Source organism: Cetorhinus maximus, chromosome 27, assembly GCF_964194155.1.
Source record: "Cetorhinus maximus chromosome 27, sCetMax3.hap1.1, whole genome shotgun sequence".
Taxonomy (NCBI): Eukaryota; Metazoa; Chordata; class Chondrichthyes; order Lamniformes; family Cetorhinidae; genus Cetorhinus; species Cetorhinus maximus.
Window position 1 is genome coordinate 8,903,405 of NC_135905.1, and position 22,053 is coordinate 8,925,457.

At 42.4% G+C, this 22,053-nt stretch overlaps 1 protein-coding gene across 1 annotated transcript in view; it reads right to left on the minus strand.

The window, feature by feature from the left end:
* hif1an (hypoxia inducible factor 1 subunit alpha inhibitor) overlaps window positions 1–22,053 on the minus strand; it is a 52,350-nt gene that overhangs the window by 12,587 nt on the left and 17,710 nt on the right. Inside the window, exons 2-4 of the mRNA XM_078530679.1 lie at window positions 13,895–14,139; window positions 3,027–3,175; window positions 1,417–1,562 (exon numbers count right to left, since the gene is read on the minus strand). Of these exons, the coding sequence (XP_078386805.1) occupies window positions 1,417–1,562; window positions 3,027–3,175; window positions 13,895–14,139 (540 nt within the window). The remainder of the gene's footprint in view (window positions 1–1,416; window positions 1,563–3,026; window positions 3,176–13,894; window positions 14,140–22,053) is intronic.

Below are 22,053 nucleotides of genomic sequence, written 5' to 3' on the forward strand. Positions count from 1 at the left end.
AATGAGCTCTTCAAATCAGCACTGAAAAGGGCAGGTTATTGCTATGTGTTTCTGCTGACTGAGAAAAGGATCAAGGCTCCCTAAACTATGAAGTGAAGTCAGATGACTTTGACCTTTCAAGGAAAAGTTAGTCCCACAAATTGGTGTAATGTTGCAGGTCAGCTGAACTTTCCATCTCATCACTGCTGCTGTGGGAAAGCACTGAGGCACAGGGCGGGGGAAACTAAAGGGGAGGGAATTAAGATTCCCCTGGCTGCTCTCAACAACGAACAAGACACATCAGATTAGATCAGCAAGGACCATTGCCTGGGAGTAGGTTATCTGCATTTACTGTGGGACCCGGGAGGCTAGTTTGAAAATCTGTAAGTGCAGGGAGTTCAAGTTATCCTTTTCCGAACAACAACTTATATTTATGTAGTGCCTTTAACAGAATAAAACGGCCCAAGGGGCTTCACAGGAGTGCTATCAAACAAAATTTGACACCGAGTTGTAGGAAGCTATATGGGCAGATGACCAAAATCTTGGTAGGTTTTAAGGATTGTCTTAAAGGAGGAAAGAGATATAGAGATGTAGAGAGGTTTAGGGGGGGAATTCCAGAGCTTGGGGCTTAGGCAGCAGAAGGGGCGGGCATTACTGGTGAAACAATTAAAACGGAAAGTTGCTCAATAGGCCAGAATTGGAGGAGTGCAGGTGTCTCAGAGGATTGTAGGGCTGGTGGAGATTACAGAGATAGAGAGGGTGAGGCCATGGAGGGATTTGTAATCAACTGTGAGAATATTAAAATCAAGTGTTGCTTGACCAGAAGCCAATGTAGGACAGTGAGCACTGGGGGTATGGGTAAATGGGGCTTGGTGCGAGTTAGTACATAAGCAACAGAGTTTTGGATGATCTCAAGTTAACAAAGGGTAGAGTGAGGGAGGCTGGACCAGAGTTTGCTGGAGCGATCAAGTTTAGAGATAACACATGCATGGATGAGCTGGTGGGGCAGATTTGGGAGGAGTTATGGAGATGGAAATAGGCGGTCTTTGGGATGGCACAGCCAAGTGGTCAGAAGCCCATCTTGGGATCAAATATGACACCAAGATTATAGGGATGGCATGGTTGGTAAGGGGCGGAATTTGTGGTGGGGTCTGAAAACAATGGCTTTGGTCTACCCAATCTTTATTTGGAGAGGATTTCTGCACTCCCAGGACTGGACTTCAGACAAGCAGCTTTATGATTAGGAGACTGTTCAGGGGTCAAGAGAGATGGTGATGAGATAGAACTGGATGACCTTAGCGTATATAGGTAGACTGATGCAGTGCTTCATGATATGTCACTAGGAGCAGTGTGTAGATGGGGCAGTTTACTTTGGAAAATTAATGCTACCTTCAGGCAATTACAGCAAACAGGATTACTGATTAAAGGGTGCCTTACCTGGCTCTGTCTGTCACACGGGTGATGAACTGGGTATGGATATAAACAATCAAACTGATCAGGTGGGAAGAGAATACAGCGTTTGTAACCCTTAATTTGTGCAAAAAAGTTCTGCTGTTCATCATAGTGTGCTGGTGTGACATTTCCTGGAAAAAGGGAACGACAAACAATGCAATAGAGTAGCAATTTAAATAGACATTGGAAATTGCAGCCATTTCATTAGAAAGGACATCTGAGGTCTAATCCTTTTAATTCAGGTTGCTTAATTCAAATGATATTGTTAGTGCAAAGTAAACAAGTGAATCATCAGGAGCTGACCAATCAACAATGGACATTTTTTTGATTGCCATAGCTCCTTCAGATGACATAAATCTTCTCTCCAAAGATCATGAGATAAATGGAAGTGAGCAATGGCCATTCGAGGTTCAACTCAACTAAAATTGATCCAGAAAGACCCCCCCCACCCCCCACAACAGTTGTCCCATTGCAGCATCCAACCGATTCTAAAATAGTTTGTGGGCTTTCATCTCCACTACTCTGCCCAGATGGCCATTGGCATGATAAAAGCAAAATACTGCAGATGCTGGAAATCTGAAATAAAAACAGAAAATGCTGGAAATGCTCTGAAGAAGAGTCATACAGACTCGAAACGTTAACTCTGCTTCTCTCTCCACAGATGCTGCCAGACCAGCTGAGATTTTCCCGCATTTTCTGCTTTCGTGTCCATTCCATGGGCTAACCACACTGCACGAAGAACTTCCTAACATTGTTCGTACATCTACCTTTTATCTTTTTAACCCTGTGTCCCCTTATTATAGTCACACAATTTAGTTTGAAGTAATTTTCTGGATTTATCTTTTCTATATCACTTATTATCTTACATGTACGGCTACAAAGTAATTGCAGTTATCTCCTTCCTGCACTATGCTTTATTGGCTCCTTTGTGTCTTGGGTGGCCAGAATTGAAAATGCAGTCTGACCAGATGATTATAAAGCTTGAGCCCAAGTTCCTCTGCTTGCACTCCAGAGTCACAGAAATTTACAGCACAGGAGGCAGCTATTCCGCCCATCACAGCTATAACAGCTCTCTGAAAGAGCTATCCCTTGCCCTAACTCCAAATCCTTTAAAACGTTTCTTCCAAATATTTATCCACTTCCCAGTTAAAAGCCATCATGGATTCCATCACCTTCTTATAGGGCAATCTATGTCCTAAAAGCTCTTGACAAATTCTAACTTCCCCCCCTTGATTGTTGTTGAGGATCTTAATTCTGGTTAGCGACTCACTGACTGATGGGAATAGTTTCTGCTTATTTAATGTGATCAAAACCTCTCTCAAATATCTTATACTCACAACTACATGTTTGCTGCCATTATCTACTGTGGGAATTTCACCCCACTGAATGGCAAGTATAAATTGTTGCTCTCTTGGAAAAGCTTCAACCACATCTCTCTTTTTTTCAGGGATACACAAATAGAGAAATATTAACTCTTCACTGCTTATAAATTGATAAATTATTGGTTAAGAAGACTTTCCTTAGGACAACTAAAATTTCAATGCATCAGGGTAAGAATATAAGTATGAATGACCCTACAAAGAGTGACTACTGACCTGCCATTCCTACAAGCAGCAGATTGGATGTGAGCTGTCCCCAGTTCCGCTTTGCCTGTTGCTTATTAATCCAGTTCCAGTTAAAACCCAGGAAATCCATGACAATCTTCTTCCCTACTGTATCATTCAGTGTTTGTTGTAAGTAATACCTGCAATGAAGCGGCGAGGGAAGAATATATTGTAACCTAGGACCTGCTGCAAGGTCTTTGAAGGAAAATAAGACAAAGGGATAAATGCACATAAAATAACAGATACCTGGAAGAGTTGCAGACTATAATCTCTCTCTCACTCTCCCTAGCACTCACATATGAAGGCATACTCACTCTGCATCTCTCTCATGCACAGAATACTTAGATTTACATAGAATTACAGCAAGAATGGCCCAACCGGCCTATACCGGTATTTATGCTCCAGATGAGTCTCCTCTTGCCTTACTTCATCCCACATCAGCATAACCTTCTATTCCTTTCTCTTTCATGTACTTATCCAGCTTCTCCTTAAACGTAACAATGATATTCACCTCAATTGCTCCATGTAGTAGCAAGCTCCACTTACTACAATAACAAGCTGCATTTATAGAGCACCTTTAACACCTCAAGGTGCTTTACAGGAGCAAAATCAAACAAAATATTCAGTCTCTGGATAACCAAGTTTCTCCTTAATTCTTTACTGGATTTATAATGACTATCTTATATTTTTGGCTCATAGTTTCAGAATCCCCAACTAGTGAAAGATCATCTCTATGTTTAACTTATCAAATCCCTTCATGATTTTAAAGGCCTCTATGAGGTCACCTCTCAATCTTCTCTTTCCTAAAGAAAAAACTCCAACCTGCTTAATCTTTTCCTTTAAGACATTCCTTAATCCATTTCTTTGACAAACATCTGTTCTATATCCCCTTAGGTGGCTCAGTGTCAAATTTTGTTTGACAATGCTCCTATGAAGTGTCTTGGGGCATTGTACCATGTTAAAGGTGCCATTGAAATACAAGTGATTCTCATGCGGTCTAATTAGGGTACAGAAGAGGAAAAGTCAGGCATTCTACTGGAGTTGAATGGTGCACCCGGATAAAGATTAACCAATAATCACTTCCATATCTTTCAAAGTAGAACCTGTCAAGAACCGTGAAAGTCCAGAAGAAGCACTGTAATTAACTGCTGTGTACAAGCCAACAATATAGGGAAATCACTGCTGCCTTCTGTACCAAGCATGAATGTAAACCCATCGCCAGCATACTGTTAGGCATATTTATGTAAACCATCCCAAACTTGTTAACTTAACATCAGCAACACCAAGGACATCAATCCCTGCCAACTCTTTGCTGGCTTATTCTTAATTCCATCTCCTGGTTTGCTAATCAATACTTATCCCTCAACCAACAACACTAAAAGAGATCATCTGGTAATTATCTCATTGCTGTTTGTGGGACCTTATTGTGTGAAATTGGCTGCCGCGTTTCTTAAATTACAGAAAGTGCATTCAACAGTGCTTCAATGGATGTAAAGTGCTTTGTAATGCCCTGCATTCATGAAAGGCACTATATAAATGCAAGCTTTATGTTTGTCTTTTTTCCTGACTCTTGATCGTGTTCGACCTCAGTCTCCTATCTACCTAAGCTAAGCTGCAAATTCAGATGATGTTCAACCTCAGCTAAGCCAATCTTCAAATCCCACTACAACACGAGTCTTTCTACCTCTGTAATATTGCCCACCTCGGCCTCTACTTTCATCAACCCCCCAGCTTTCAATTTTTGCCAGGTTTCCCAAATCCAACTAACAACAAACTCCCAAATGTACACTCCAGTGCTGGGTACAGTGGTGGACTTATGTTACTGAACATAATTGAGAGAACGTGTGCGCAAATCCCACTGTTGCAGTTTGAGAATCTGTATTCAGTTTTAAAAATCTGGGAACAAAAATGTTAGTTATCAGTCTGAGCGACCAAAAATACTTGTATTTCGATGGCACCTTTAACATGGTACAATGCCCCAAAACACTTCATAGGAGCATTGTCAAACAAAATTTGACACTGAGCCACCTAAGGGGATATTTGAAAACAAACTCAACTGGTTCACTAACATCCTTTTAATGACCTATTTGTGACTCCAGTCCCACACCAGTGTGGTGCACTGTTAACTGCCGGCAAAGCTACTCAGTCAGGCAACAAAGGTGGGAAATAAATGTCAGTTTTGCCAGTGACTCCCACAACCCAAGAATACGGTGGGTGGGGGGGGGGGGGGGGGGGGGGGGGGGGAAATCTAGATTACTCTCCGATTAGTCGAGATCTTTTATTTGAGAAATGAGTTTCCTGTGCCCCAAGGGCTGTACTGAAGCTCCTTCAATGCTTCTGGCATGGAAGATTTTTATACAAGTTGGAGCAGTCCTCGCTTGCTGCTTCAGAGTTGATTTGGTTCGGGTGAGCTGCACTCAATTCTCTATCGAGCTTTCCCCCGTCACCCCCCACATTCTTGGGTTGCGGGCATCACTGGAAAGGCCGACATCTATTTCCCATCCTGAGTTGCCTGGCTGATTAGCTTTCACGGCCACTTCAGAGGGCAGTTAACGGTGCACCTCATTGGTGAGGGGCTGGAATCACAAATAGGTCATTAAAAGGGCATTGGTGAACAAAGTTGTTTTGTTTCCCCACAGTTTGACAGCTTTGTGGTCATTTGACGGATAGCCTGTCTGTTTCTAGATTTTTAAAAATGAATTCATTTCTCAAACTGCAATAGTGGGATTTGCACTCATGGTCTCTGGATTAAGTCCAGTAACATAAGTCCACCACCCTAGCCCGCACTGGAGTGTTTCCAGTACTTTGAAGGTACTCCCACTCTCACTGTTAGTGCAGGAGGGTCAAGTTATTTCATCATTTCCTTCAGGATCTCTGGAGCATTTCAACTATTTATGCTGAGTCTCCCTAGACAAGCTGGAGCTGCAAGTTATAGTAGCAAGTACTACTAGTGATCTGCCTGTTGCTGGAAAGGTATGGCGGAAACGTGTGCCTTTAAATCTAATGAACTCAATTCTCTATCTCGCTGGAAAAAGATAGCTGCCTGAGGATCACCTGACTTCTCATGTCACGGAGTTGTGGATTGGAACCACTCCCCTGTCTCAAGAGGGAACAAAAGGAACCCTCCAAACTGATGCTGGCTCAATGCCATTTTCCTGAAATTATATCAAAATGGTATTGTCAATTGAATGGATCTTTCAAGTACAAAGACACTGGCTGTCTAAAACTCTTAGGGTTGAAAACCACAACACATGATGGATAATCGACTTAACCACCCACTTCAAATGGAAAAAGACTTTAGACTTGAAAAAAGTCACATGATGAGACAGCCATGCTTTCTATTTGCCTTTAAAAAAATCAGAAGAAGCTGTTCTACAGAAAGGGTTCCGTCAGAAAGCCACCAACTAACTAGCTGCATGTCATCCAAGCAGCCAAGGGAATAAACAGCAATACCTTGAAAGTGGGAAGAAGGACTTCCTCCAACCTGTTCCAACTTCGAGTTCACCTGAGAACCAACCTTCTCGAAATTCGATACAAGAAACATCGCATCTCACTGAGAATCCTTTGCCTTATAAGATCCGTACTTCAACTAAAGCATCAACTCATCTAAGAAACTACAGGCCAGCCACGAAAGAGACTGCGATAACTACAAGTTGTAACCGCATTTTTTACTTTCATTTGTATCTAATCTGTGTGAGTCATAGCATGCGTGAGACGAGTAAATGAGACATCACGTTTAAACATCCAGGGCAAGTGTGTGATAATAATTAACCTTCATTGTTTTAAAACTCACTGAAAACTTGCTGCTGGAATTATTTAATTGGGGCTCAACTCTATGGGTAAGAAAATATATATCCCTTACATACAAACTGTCCATGACAGTTATATTAACCAAACAAAGTTGCCCATCAGAAGATATGAGTGCAACACTTTCAAATAAACCTCTTGCTTGCAGGTAGGTCAGGGTTAGAGTAACGTGAGATCAATTTTACAAACTAAACAAGGTAAACTAACATTTCTTCTGAGGAAATTTGTTGTTACAGAGAATATGCAGCACAGAAACTGGTGAATCAACCCAACTAGTCTGTGTTGGTGTTTACACTCCACACAAGTCTCCTGCCAGTCCATCTACCTTGTCTCATATTTCAGCATATCTTATATATATGAATGATATGTTCAGCATACCTTTCTATTCTCTTTTCTCTCATATACTTGTCTGGTTTCCTTTTGAAAGCCTCTAACCCATTTGCCTCCACCACTTCCTGTGACAGCGAGTTCCACATCTTAACCATTGAGTAATAAAATTTCTCCTTATTGTATTTATTACTCACTAGCTAGTATTTATGGACCCTAGTTATGGCTTTTCCCACAAGTGGAAACATTCTTTCTGCATCTACCCAGTCCAACCCATTCATAATTTCAAAGATCTCAATCAGGTCACCTTTCTCGTAATTTCTAAAGAAATAAGCCACAACCTGTTCAATCTTTTCCAATAGCTGTAGTCTCTCAGTTCTAATACCATCCTTGTAAATCTTTTCTGCACTTTTGCCAGTGTTTCCATATGCTTTTTATCAAATGGAGAACAGGACTGTGCACAGTACTAAGTGCAGCCTGACCAGGTCCTGAACAAGTTTAATATAGCTTCACTACTTTTGAAGCCAGAACAGAAAATACTGCAACTACTCAGCAAGACTGGCAGCATACCTGAAGAGACATATAAGAGCTAATGTTTCAGACTAACGACCTGTTTCCAGAACTGAGTCGTTAACCTGGAATGTTAATTGGAGCTTCTCTCTCCACAGGTGCTGTCAGACCTGCTGAGTATTTCCAACATTTTCTGTTTTTCATTTCAGATTTACAATGTCCACAGTACAGGTTGAGTATCCTTTATCCAAAACCCTCAGGGCCAATTGCATTTTGGATTTCAGATAATTATGATTTTCGGATACTGTATATAAACTTACATTACAGTAGCCTAAGCCTAGGCTAGCTAAAGTAAATAAAATAGCTAGAAAAGTAAGATATATCACTGAATAATAGAGTACATGTAATAAGTTTCTTTTTGACATGTTCACCACAAAAATCGCAAGGTAAACAGTCCAGGCAAGAACTAGACTTTCCATGCTAAAGGTTGATGAGGTTAAAAAAAAGTGCGTTTTTTGGAGTTTTCACTTTTCAAATTTACAGATAAAGGATACGCAATCTGTATTTTCATTATTTTTGAATTCAATACCCCTGAAATAAATCCCAGTTCTTGTTCAGCTGTAATTCTAAATTGTTTTGTTCTTCTACCCCATTCAATTTCTTACTTTCTAAGGGCAGGTGATGTTTCTAATTTTACTACCAAAGTGCATCAGCTCACATTCATCGAAGTATAAAAGTTCATTTGCCACTTAACTGCCGAGTCTGCAAGTTTTCTAATGTCTTCTTGTACTATGTTGTATTCTTCCTCAAGGTTAGCTATAACTGTCCCCACAGGTTTGGTTTCATCTATCAATTTCAACATTGAGTTGCAGTACTTGTCCTTAAGTCCAAATGTAAATTATGATTAACAGTGATCCCAGCACTAATCCTTGTGCAATGTGGCTTTTTGCCTTCCTCCTGTCTGAATAACTACTCAGATACCAAGGTTTTGGTTTCTTGTTGGGGAGCTGGGTACCTCTAGTAACTTATCAATGGGACCATTACTCAAGTGAGACCATACAAGCAATTGAGTGTTGAATAGCACAAGGAGGTATTGCAGGTAAACCCGATTCCATCACACACGTACATTTTCAGAAAAGGTCCTCGGATAGTAGTGATTAGGGATTGGAAAGCTCAATGACTTTTGCCTCTCTCCCCTCACCCTTTGGAGGGACAGAGGTCAATTGCAGCACCTCAATGACTATAGAAAGCCACATACCCTTTTTACTTACTTAATAACATGTTTCCAATGTCATTTGATGAAAAGGAACTTGAACAGTAGGGCTACCATTTCACTTCAACTAAGATAGAATGCGCATATTATAGGGAGTACCGTATCCGGATTTGCAGCCTGCATCACACCAGGGAGTTTCCAAATGGCTGGCCAGTATTGCCTTGACAACTCTGGCAGCAAGGAAATACATGGGAAACCAAATGCAGAAGATAATGTTTCTTTTTGAGAGTGATGTTATGGGCAGGGATTGGAGGGAACTGAAACCCCTGTTCCCTTCCCTTACTGTCTGTGTTCAGTGTGTTTTTAGAAAAGGAAGAGGTGTGCATTTCTTAGCCCGGGTTTGTGGACAATTTGAATAGCCAGCAACAAGCTTTTTGTCGGTTTAAATGAAGAGGAGTGTTTATTCATGCGTTCACCCTAAAAATCTAATGCTATGTCACTCTCTCTCATACGCGCGTGCACACACACACACACACACACACACACACACACACTCTCCCTCTCTCTCAAGGAAAGTACAGTTAAAAATAATAGTCCACTTTTATAAGTTATAAACAAAAGAATAGTTCCTATTTCATGTGATTGGTTTGTGTTGGAAAACACAAGGTGCAGGCATGAAGAAGTTTTCAATCCTGAAGTGTGATTGGGTGAATTCAATAGCCAAAGTTGAATACCAGAGTTAATGCAGGATTCTCTTGAAAAGATGGACTTTCTGCAGGTCATGATGTTAGTTACGTGTAGTCTTGTTATCAGGAGGTCAGTTTGCTATATCGGAGTTGAAAAGGAACAGGCTTGGAGACAATACAATGTTACTGTCTCCAGTTAAGGCATAGGTGTTGTTGCCCTTTCTGATGCTGCTGTTTCTGCAGTTGTTGTGTCTTTTTGCAGGCAGCACTTAAAAATAAATAGGGAGACCAACATGACTTCCTTACCTGAAACAAAAACAGAAAATGCTGGAAAAACTCAGCAGTCTGACAGCATCTGTGGAGAGAAACACAGTTGACGTTCCAGTCTGTATGGCCCTTCTTCAGAGCCACAGAGAAGTAGAAATGTGATGAAATTTAAACTGTTTAAGGTGGGGGGGGGGGGTGGAGCAGATGAAGCTGGATAGAACGGCAGCGATAGGTGGGGGCGAAGGCGAGATTGACAAAGATGTCATGAACAAAAGGACAAAGGGAGTGTCAATGGTAGTGGTGAGGACTAAAAAAGGTGCTTATAATGGCAACGGTAAGAAAGCAGAATGTGGTATAGCAGAACAAGGGTAAGAACTCTGAAAAAAAGAACATGAACAAGTTACAGATGGTCCTTGTGGGGTCGGGGGAGTATGCAGGGTGGGAAAAAAAGGGATTGAAAGTGGAATAAAAAGAGGGGGTGAAAAAGGGGATAAAACAATGAATAAAATTAAAAATGAATAAAAATAAAAATAAGCGGATAAAAATAAAAATTAATTTTGAAAAAATACATAAAAAAGGGGTGAAGATAGAGGAGGGCGTTCATGGTCTGAAGTTGTGGAACTCAATGTTAAGTCCGGGAAGGCTGTTAAGTGCCTAATCGGAAGATGAGGTGCTGTTCCTCCAGTTTGTGTTGGGGACTTTCTTACCTTGTGGTTTCTCTCAGCTCCCTTCCAAATATGGTGTTGGGCTTATGTTGATCAGCCACAAACTGGATTATTGTTTGCAGTCATTCACCCTGGTGGGGGGAGGGGGTTTGAGACAATCACCATCTTGGCTCAAAATGACCCACTCAAGTCAGGAAATACCTTTTTGGATGGTTTCAGGAGATGGTCTTGATACCTCTTAGTCCTTTTGTCCTTTCAAGACAGTGTGGCAGTTTTTGAACCAAGTCAGATAACTCTTGGTGGCCAGCAGTGTCCATTTTAAGAAAAAAGCTAGTTTCCTGAAGATTCCACACTGGGTACAGTTTATGTTTGAAAGCTATGAATGTGACATGGCTTTACTGGGCATGGCAGTGGGGAAGCCATAACCTCAACTTCACTTTGTTAAATCACACATTTTAATCAAGTCATTATGTGAAAACTGAAGGAAAGATCATCAGCAGCCAATTATTGATAAAATAAAAGCGCCCTTAATACAGCACACGGTCACAAGTGATGCAATAGATGGGATGAACAAACAATGCCAAGCGCCAAATGCAGACAAAAAATCAATTCTCTGGCAAACACTTGCATAGATATTAAAGAACATTTTTCACTATAAAACTCTATACTGTCATTTAGAAAAGGGGCAAATACATCCCTAGCTGACAGGGGCTAATAACCATACTATGGTGATTCAGAAAATTGCATCAACCTGCAGGATATGAGGTTTTTTTTTTGGTATGGCTGGCGAAGCAGTTATAGATTGATGTCAAAGTCAACAATTCATTCAACAGCTTCAGCAAGCACACTGCGAATGCTGTGATACCACCAGGAATGGATCTCTCAGGGTAGGAGTTCAGTATACACGTGATGGTCTGACTTGAATGTTCAAAATCACAATTTGAACTGTTCCCTCATATTCCACTTGTGGAGCAAGTGGTCAAATCTTCCCTGGCCCGTCCTCAAGCAGTCGAGGGTTGTCCAGATTTTCCATGTAAGCTTGAAACCTGGGACTTCACCTCTCCGGTCAGTTGCAGTTGGTGATGTTTGCATTAAATGCAAGTTGCACCATCGAGAGATGGGGCTGTCGTCAGCTTGTAGTGTGTGCAGTGGGTTATTTTTTTTTGGAGGTCCTGTGACAGCGGGAGTGTTTCACTAGCTGTCAGCCAGTGGTGTTCTTTGAAGAGTATGTTTTCCCTGCAGACATCTGGAGGTTCAATGTGCGCTGGCACAGGAAGCCACTCAAGCTGTGTTGGCCTCAACGTCCCAGAAACAATCCCTATGGCTTCCCGGAGGTGGGTATCTGCCACATTTGTGTGGCAGCTCCTGAGCCAGGTTAAGCAGCAGTACTCTGCTGTTGGGTAGGCCAGATTGAGCGAAGCAGTATACAGTGTCTTATCTCTGCTGCCCCAGGTAGCGCCTGCGTGTTTTTGCTCCAAATGAGATTTGCTCATGTCTTGACCTTGGCTCCAGTGTTCTGGAGGTGTTGCCGCTAGGTCAAGTGTGATGCCAAAGTATTTTGGCATTGGGGTGTGGGTGGTTCAGGTGGAAGGCTGAAAAGACAGTCTTGGCAATGTTTATTCGAAATCTCCATTTTCTGAAGTAGGCTCCCTGAGAGGGAGACAGCAATTTTCACGTGGTCCTCCCGTTAAAGTGAGTTTAACAAGCTGAAAACCTGCAAACTAACATCATCAAGATGGTGACTGACACCCAGCCACGGGCCACCCAGTCTGAGCAATAAAATCCCACTGGAAGGTAATGAGTGATATATACCAGAAAGGCCCAGCTTTAATTCCTGGTCTAATGGTGTCAAGTGATAGAATAACCTCAGATAGGTAGGAGGGTTTGAAAAAACAACCAGAATTTGAACACTTGGTGGTTAGCAAGGTACCACCGCACTTTGAATCTGTCAGGGAAGACTAGGCTCAGTTGTGATGCCTCAATTAGTTGAATAGTTTACCGATTTTCTTTATCTGGGCACAGAGAGGAGTTTTTGAGCGAAGTATCAGAAAACCTAATGATGCCCATGGGACACACTTCAGGATGGGATGGGTTAAATATTTTGAGGACAAGGGAAAAAAAATAAACTTGCGGCACAATAAGTATCTATTCATCTTTCGGCTGAGATTTTAAACCAAAACCCCAACTTCTCTCTCAAGTGAGTGTAAAAGATCATTTGGCACTATTCAAAGAAGAGCAGGGAAGTTGTCTCTTATGGCCAATACATACCCTTATCCAACATTATTAAAACACATTATCTGGTCATTCTCACATTGCCCGCTACTCCGGTTGTCATGATGCAACACCTACCCTTTTACCTTAACCCTTCTCACAAGACCCCAAAGTCTCCTTCCAGGTGAAACAATTATTTACTTGTACTTCTCTCAATTTAGTATAGTGTATTAATTGCTCACAATGTGGTCTCCTCTACGTAACACAAATTGGGTAACTGCTTTGCGAAACATCTCCATTCAGTCCCCAAGGATGACCACAAGCTTCCAGTTGTCTGACATTTTAATTCTCCAACTTGCTCCAACTCTGACCTTTCTGTCCTCGGTCTCCTGCTGTGCTCCAATGAAGATCATACCAAGCTCAAGGAACAGCACGCCATCTTTCGACTGAGCATTTTACAGCCTTCTGAACTCAACATTGAGTTCAACAATTTTAGATCTTAAACCCATGGCCCCATTTCATTTCTTTTCTCTTTGCTAGTTTACGTTTTCCTCTCTTTTTCCCTTTTATTTGCTTTCCTACAGCAGCTGTTCATGATTCTGCCATTCACACCTCCTCCAGGCAAATGTTTTGTTTCCTTGTTTGTCCCATTACCACTTCCTTTGGTCCTGCACCATAAACTCCTTTGTCTTTTAATCTCTCCTGCATTCCACCATATCATAAATGTTTCTTTTCCCACCCTCCCACCAACACCGCACCCTCCCCGCCCACACCTTTCATTTGTTAAAAACTTAGTACTCTCTAACCCTGTTCTAACGAAAGGTCATCAGGCTGATCCCTTAGCTCTGCCTCTCTCCCCACATATGCTGCCAGACCTACAGAATATTTTACAGCGTTTTCTGTTTTTATTGCTGTTTATGGGACTTTACTGTGTGCAACTTGGTTACCCATTTTCCTACACTACAACAATATCTAGAATTCAAAAGTACTTCATTGGCTGTAAAAAGCTTCTGGACACCCGAGGGTTGTGAAAATCACTAAATAAATCTAAGTTGTTTTTTTTCTATTGTCCAGGATTAAATAGCATTTTCATGTAAAATTAATCTGTGTCCTACAGGCACTGCATTGAAGTGTTTTAGTTGCACAGTACAAGGTCTGCTGTTCATGTTTTACCTGTTGTCATCTTGTTCGATTTTACCAAGCTTTTCCACAAACTCACTGAATTTCATCTCTTCCCGCCTAGACTTTGGCCTGAAGTTCTTGAAGTTAACCATTTTCTTTTCATCATAGTACAAGAATTTGTGCGTGTTGGCAACATAAACAGAAAAGTCCCCATCGCCAATGTTCTCCTGCAAATATTCCAGATCCCATTTCAGTGCTGGGTACACCAGGTTGGTATCTGTCAACACTACTGGCTCCTGGAATGCAAAAAGAGAAAATATAACATAGATTTTACTGAAGCGTGTGTGCCATTGCACATTTATTAACCCGCTTCCCAATTCTGCAGCAGCGCCACATAACAGGCATATTGAGGAAATGTTGATTGAACCCCTACGCTATCCCAATCGCAAGGCTACTTTGCAATGCAAGATGTTGCCTGTTTGTTACAACATGTGCCAATTTATTTTCTGAAACATATCACCTTATAATACAGGTAGTGACAGGATAGCAAAACAGGACAAAAACGTACATCAAGATAAATTTCCATGAATATCACCACAATGACAGCCAAGAGTGTAGTTAATGTGGATGATGCCAAGAGTGTAGTTAATGTGGATGATGCCAAGAGTGTAGTTAATGTGGATGATGTAAGCACAACTAAATAACTAACCAAAACTACAGCAATATCCAGGAGATGACCTGTGACACATTGTACACACAAACTAAGAGCAAACAGCTTCTTCTTTCCTGCTCCTGCCATCTCTTGCTGGCTGTGCTTCCAAATAAGCTGGCAGTGTCCACTGCCTTTTTCATGAGTATGAGGCTGAGACTGTTAATATCTCCAAGCTAACTGGCTGTGAAGGCATCACAACTAAGCAAAATCCACAGCTCCAGGTGTACATTTAAGCAATGACAGAGAGCATGCTAGTGGTCGGAGCAGAAAATTGCAATTTAAATAGACAATTAAAGGGAGCTATCAGAATAGCGTGACAGAAATTCTGCAAGCCTTAGGAAAGGTTCAAAAGGCATCCTGATTCATTGCCAGCCTTTGTTAAGGGTGAATGAATCGAGGATTAAGACATGACATGTTGTCCTTTAAGTTATGTAACCAATTTTGTCTCTCTAATGGAGAGAGATATCTACGGTCCTTCACAGGCTATGGCTAATTACCTTACCTGATTACTGGTGTCATAAAACTACCTGATTACTGGTGTCATAAAACTAAAGTTATGAAGAAAGGTCTTCAGCCTGAAATGTTAATTCTGTTTCTCTCCACAGATGCTACCTGACCTGTTGAGTATTTTCGGCATTTTCCGTTTTTATTTCAGATTTCTAGTATCTGCAGTATTTTGCTTTTGTAACCCAACTACCTATTTGCCTTCCCAAGGGTCTTGCCACAAAGCCTGGACACCTTCTATGGCTTGTGGATCCTTCTCTTTGCCCTGGCCTTTAGTGGGTACCACGGCAAACCGTAAACATGCCCAGAATTTTTCAAGCTAATCTACATGGTGCCTATTCACACTGAAGGGCACGCGGCACAAATGGACTCAATCTCCTAACTTCTGTCAATCACACAGCCACGTGTGAATTTTTGTTCATTCCCTGCAAACATAAATGCGTGTTTTTAGAAAGAAAGATCCAGGCCTGGTTCATGATTGTTTAAAAAAAAAAAGCAGGTGTCTGCGTTTAAATGTAAAACAGTGTGTGATGGTAACATAAATAAAAAAGCACTGGAGTTGAGTTTGGTGAAAAGCTGTGGCCATGGTTTTTAAGTGTGCATACAGGTCAAGTATTCTTTATCCGAAACCCTTGAGGCCAATTTTGTTTTGCTTTTCAGTTTTCCAAAATATACATGGTAGGCCTACACCTACTTACATTACAATAGCCTAAAGCCTAAGCTTAGGCCAGCAATACTAGGTAGTTTCTCTATTTGCAAACTCATACATGCCCTACTTCCTACCTGTTAATACTTATTACACCTGTAATATAATTTAATATTGCTTTATTAACATACAAATTAACTGCATAGCCGTTCAAAAACATGTTTGGCTTTTGGATGTGTTTGATTTTCGGATGTATGGATAAAGGATATTTGACCTGTTTTTGTTTTACCTATCACACTGTGTATTGAGATGTTCACCTATCATTTTATTTGTTTGATGATAGTTGTCACTGGATTTTGTTTCAGTATAAGTGAAGAGTGCAGTAGATGGCATGATAAAACATCTTCTATCCTCTGACTTCTGTCTTCATACTAGAGTTGCCAACTATGGTCCCATGTATTCCTGGAGGTTTCATCACAAACTCCTGCCTCTAAATGTCCAGTCCCCAAACTCCTGCCATTGGTCAACCAACATGTCCATTCTTCTGGTGCTCTGTCTTCCCAAACCAATCAGAAAGTGGATAGAAGCAAAATTCTGCGGATGCTGGAAATTTTAAATAAGAACCGAAAGTGTTGGAAACACTCAAGGTCTGGCAGCACCTGTGGGGAGAGAAACAGAGTTCACGTTTTGAGTCAAATATGACTCTTCTTTTAGAAATGACAGAAGGCAGAGAGGGGAGGAAGAACAAAAGGGAAGGTCTGGGATAGAGTGATGGTTGGAGAGATTTAATGACAAAAACGTCTTCGTACAAAAGACAAAGGCAATGGTCATGATTGTGGTAAAAAAAACAAAGCACAGGTCCAGAGTGAGTGCGAATGGCAGGATAATGAATAGCTCTGTCTGAAAGCAAAGATATGAAAAACAAGATTCAGACCAACATGCAGCAAAAAAAAATCAACTCCGGGGAAAGAGTTCATGGTCAGAAATTATTGAGCTCAATGTTGAGTCCAGGAGGCTGTAAAGTGCCTAGTTGGAAGATGAGGTGCTGTTCCTCAAGCTTGTGTTGAGCTTCACTGAAACATTGTGGCATGGCCGAGGACAGAAATGTGAGTGTGACAGCAAAATTGTGAATTAAAATGGCAAGCAACCAGAAGGGCAGGGTCATCCATGCGGACTGAATGGAGGTGTTCCACAAAGCAGTCACCCACTCTGCGTTTGGTTTTCCCCAATGTACAGGAGGCCGTGTTGTGAGCAGCGAATGCAGTATAGTAAATTTGTTCTTCCTCCCCTTCACCCTTTCAATGGCATAAAACCCATCACATTTCTACCTTCCTTCAGTTCATGGAGTCATATTCCACTCGAAACATCAAGTCTGTTTCTCTCTCCACAGATGCTTCCAAACCTGCTGAGTATTTCCAGCACTTTCTATTTTTATTTTATATCAGGAAGTGAATAGACTTTATACTTAATTGGATTAGCCTTGAACAGCCTTCCCCTTACACATTCGATATTTTCCTAACTAGTGAACAAGTGTTCAATATCTTTTTTTTAAAAATCACAAGTTATTATTACCTCTGTGATCTTTCTTCCCATATTAATCTTAGCGACGCCTGCAAATTATTTATCATTTCCGGAGACTCCAGGGCAACTCGAGAGTTGGCAACCGTAGCCCCCCTGTGCAAAGATTTTAAAGTGGAGCACATTCGGAGTGGTAGAAGCTGGAGGCTGCTTTACATAAGAAATGGTGAATGAGCCGCTTCTAATTTAGAAAACTAGCTCTGCCTATTAAGTGCAGGGGAAGCACAAATGTGAAGCCGAGCTATTAAGTGGAGCCCCATTCCAAGTTCTACATGCCCCCCAACCTCTCTTAAACAGTATAAAATCCATCATATTTCTACTTCTCCATAGCTCTGATGAAGAGTCATACTGACTCGAAACGTTAACTCTTGTTTTTCTCTCCACAGATGCTGCCAGACCTGCTGACTTTTTCCCAGCATTATTTGTTCTTATTTCAAATTTCCAAGCATCCGCACTATTTTGCTTTCATCTCAGGTTTCACTTGCATTGGCTCGCCTGATAAGACAGTAGGTAGCACTCCAAAGCAACCGAGCTCACTCACTCACACTGCACAGGGCTCAGCATCCCGCTATTACTGCAGTTTAATAATAATACTGGGACACGAGCAAACAAAAAAAAACACACACACAACACGAAATTCAAAAGCAAGTTGCAACTGCTGCCATCAATCAAGGTATTGGAACAAGTGCGTGGAGAGTTTGGCTGCGGACGCCGAACTCGTGTCAAGTCACTGCCCCTCACAGAAGGTGCAATTGTCGAGTGTTTTAAGTGGCATTGCGTGCACTTTGGGGTTTCTTGTTTGCGGTGAGCGCTGTCTGGAAGTGAGCGGCAGGCAGGCAAGGCAGCGCCCCTGAAGAGTTGCTGCTGCCGCGAGGTGCCGCTATCTCAGCTCCGCACTGACACACCGACTTAGCGCCAAGAGCCTACGTGACTGATACAACGTACACAGGGACATGGGGGGGGAGGAGGCAAGCTGTGGCTGCAAAAACACCGCAACTGGGAGAGAGAGAGAGAGAGAGGGAGAGGGGGGGAGGGAGAGAAAGACAGAGAGAGAGACACAGTTCAGTGTGGCACTATTGCAACACCACCCCAGAACAGAGATATTACACAGAGATATACTTATACAGTTCAGCATCATCCACCCTATCCAGGCAGGGAGATGTACTCAATGCAGTACACTATCATTATCCTTAACCTAGAGATGCAGCAAAAACCCAGCGGGTCTGACAGCATCCGCGGGCAGAGAAACAAGAGTTAACGTTACGAGTCCGTATGACTCTTTTTTACACAGCTCTGAACAAATCATACGGGCTCGAAACGTTAACTCTGTTTCTCCCTCCGCAGATGCTGTCAGACCCGCTGAGTTTTTCCAGCCTTTTCTGTTTTTACTTAAGGTTTCCAGCATCCGCAATATTTTGCTTTTACATACTCAATGCAGCAATGCTAATAGTTCAGCATCGCGTCGATTGGCACCACATCCGCCGCCTCCAATATTCACTGCACAGTGGCAGCAGTGTGTGCCATCTACAAGACGCACTGCAGCAATTCGCCAAGCCTCCTTTAGTCGCTCCTTCCAAACTTGCGCCTTCTATCTAGAAGGACAAGGGCAGCAGACGCATCGGAACACCACCACCACCACCTGCAAGTTCCCCTTCAAGTCACATACCATCTTGACTTGGAACGATATCGCCGTCCCTTCACTGTCACTGGGTCAAAATCCTGGGATTCCCTTCCTAACAGCACTGTGGGTGTACCTACACCACATGGACTGTAGCAGTTCAAGAAGGTGGCTCACCACAACTGTCTCAAGGGCAATTTAGGCATATAAAACAAATGCTGGCATAGCTAGCGATGCTCACACCCTGTGAAAGAATAAAAAATCACCAGGCCTAACCCAGGGATGCAGCATCGCTAATAGCTCAGCACCACCACCCCAGTCCAGAAATATATTGATGCAGCATCGTAAATAGTTCAGCAAATTATCCTCAGCCTTGAGGTGTACACAATGCAGTAATAACAGAAAATGCTGTAAATACTCAGGTCAGGCAGAATCTGTGGAGGCAGAAACAGAGTTAACGTTTTAGGTTTCATCAGAACTGGGAAAAGTCAGAGACGTAATAGGTTTTAGGCAAGTACACGAGGGCGGAGGGAGAAAGAACAAAACAGAAGGTCTGTTATAGGGTGGAAGGCAGGAATGACAACAGGGGTGATAGTGCAAGGATATAGTGATGAACTAGTGAAGAAACAAAAGATGGGTCTAGAGATGTAAATGGGAGTAGAAGGATTATCGCGCTATGGACCCACAGCGTGTTCTCCACTGGCTCTATTACCAGCTTCTTTTGCCTTGCAAATGGCAAGTAACATTCATGCCACACAAGTGCCAGGCAATGACCATCTCCAACAAGAGAGAATCTAGCCACCCCCCCATGACATTCAATGGCATTACCATTGCTGAATCCCCCACTATCAACATCCTGGGAGTTAACATTGATCATAAATTAAACTGGACTAGTCATATAAATACTGTGGCTATAACAGCAAGTCAGAGACTAGGAATCCTGCGGCGAGTAACACCTCCTGACCCTCAAAGCCTGTCCACCATCTACAAGGCACAAGTCAGGAGTGTGGTGGGATACTCTCCCCTTGCCTGGATGAGTGCAGCTCCAACAACACTCAAGAAGCTCGACACCATCCAGAACAAAGCAGCCCGCTTGATTGACACCCCATCCACAAACATTCACTCCCTCCACCACCAACACACAGCAGCAGCAATATGTACCATCTACAAAACTCTTCAGACAGCACCTTCCAAACCCACTACTGCTACCATCTAGGAGGACAAGGGGAGCAGACACATGGGAACACCACCACCTGCAAGCTCCCCTCCAAGTCACACACCATCCTGACTTGGAAATATATCGCCGTTCCTTCACTGTCACTCAGTCAAATATTGGAACTCCCTCCCTAACAGCACTGTGGGTGTACCTACATCATGTGGACTGCAGCGGTTCAAGAAGGCAGCTCACCACCACCTTCCCATGGGCAATAAACGCTGGCCTAGCCAGCAACGCCCACATCCCATGAACAAATATAAAAGAAAATCTGGTGACAAGAAGCAGCAGCGTCCTTTCCCAAGCCAATGTGCCCAGCAGCAAGATGCTAATCACTCAAAACCAACTCCGCTGGGTGAAACAGGTTGTTCATAATGCCTGACACCAGATTCCCAAAGCAACTACTCTACTTGGAACTTAGTCGTGGCAGAAAACTCCCAGGACGACAGAGGAAGCACTTTATGGATGTCCTGAAAGCATCCATGAAGAGGTCAAACCTCCCCACTGCCCTGGCCTGTGACTGACCAAACTGGAGTAAGTTCATTCAGCAAGGCACCGAACACAGAGAGACTTTGTTGGGAAAATGCAGAGGTGATGCAGAGATGTTTGTGGCAGCGCACAAACCTCCAAACAACTCATCTACCCTACCCCCCGAGCACCACCTACCCTGCATCATCAGAATCTGTAGATTGTGCATTGGATTTATCAACCATCACAGAACCCATCAAATTGGAGTGGAAGCAAGTCATCCTCGATCCCGGGCCACTGCCAAAGAACTAAGACTTGCTTAAAACCCATCACATCTCACGTTTTCCAGTTATGATGAAAGGCCATCAACCTAAATCATCAACACTATTTTTCTCTCCAGAGATGATGCCTGGTCTGCTGAGCGCTTCCAGCATTTTCTGTTTTTATTTCGGATTTCTAGCATCTTCAGTATTTTGCTTTATATACTCAATGCAGAATCGCTAATAATTCAACATTAGTACCCCTAGCCCAGAGATATACCCAATGCAGCAAAACTAACAGTTCAGCATCACCAACCATTCCCAGCCTCGACTGAGGTACGGTTTTGCCAAAGAATTTATGTCACCGCATTGCAGCAAACTGGTTTCACTTTTCGCCAACACTTCCATTATAGTTTAAAGGCAGCTTAAATACCTGGCCTGACAGTGAACTGAGCCTCCCTGGAGGAGGGAGTTTCATTCCACTTTCTACCAAGGTCAGATTCACAAATTCAACATCTGTGCAAAGCAAAATCCTCTTTGTATCATATATGCCCTCAGCAACATTGATCCCATTCAGAGCTTCTTAAAGTAACATTGTCAAGCGTTTGCACATTAGTGCTACACCCTCACTTTTGCGAGGAGGCACTTAAAGCTGAATTGCCGAGATATTACATGGATCCCCTAGTTTCAACACAGCAAGAGACAGAAGACAATCTCGTCTTAACTCCAGTGCCACTGATTTATGCCTAACTATCACTAACTATCAACAACTCTACAATCCTCCACAGAACTATTTGTATCTTTGATTCTGGCCTCTTGTGCACCCCCACTTTGCTTCACCATCAGCGACCGTGCCTTCATCGATCTAGGTCCAATGGTCCGAAGTTCATCTCTCTTAAACCCCTCCAAACCTTCAGCTCCCCCTCCTCCTTTAAGATGCTGCTGCAAATCCACCTCTCCCACCAAGCTTTTAATCATCCCTCTTAATATCTCCTCCTTCGGCAGGTCATCCATTTTTGTCTGGTTACACCTCTGGAAACCTTTTTCTATATTAAAGGACATATATAAATGCAAGTTGCTAATAATGAGTTCGTTGACACAGTGAAAGGAATGGACAGAGAGAAAGTGGTAATGATCATAACAAGCTTCGCACTGAAAAAAAAATCTCAAAGATAGAATGGCGAACATTTAATAAGTTGACCAGGCCTGTA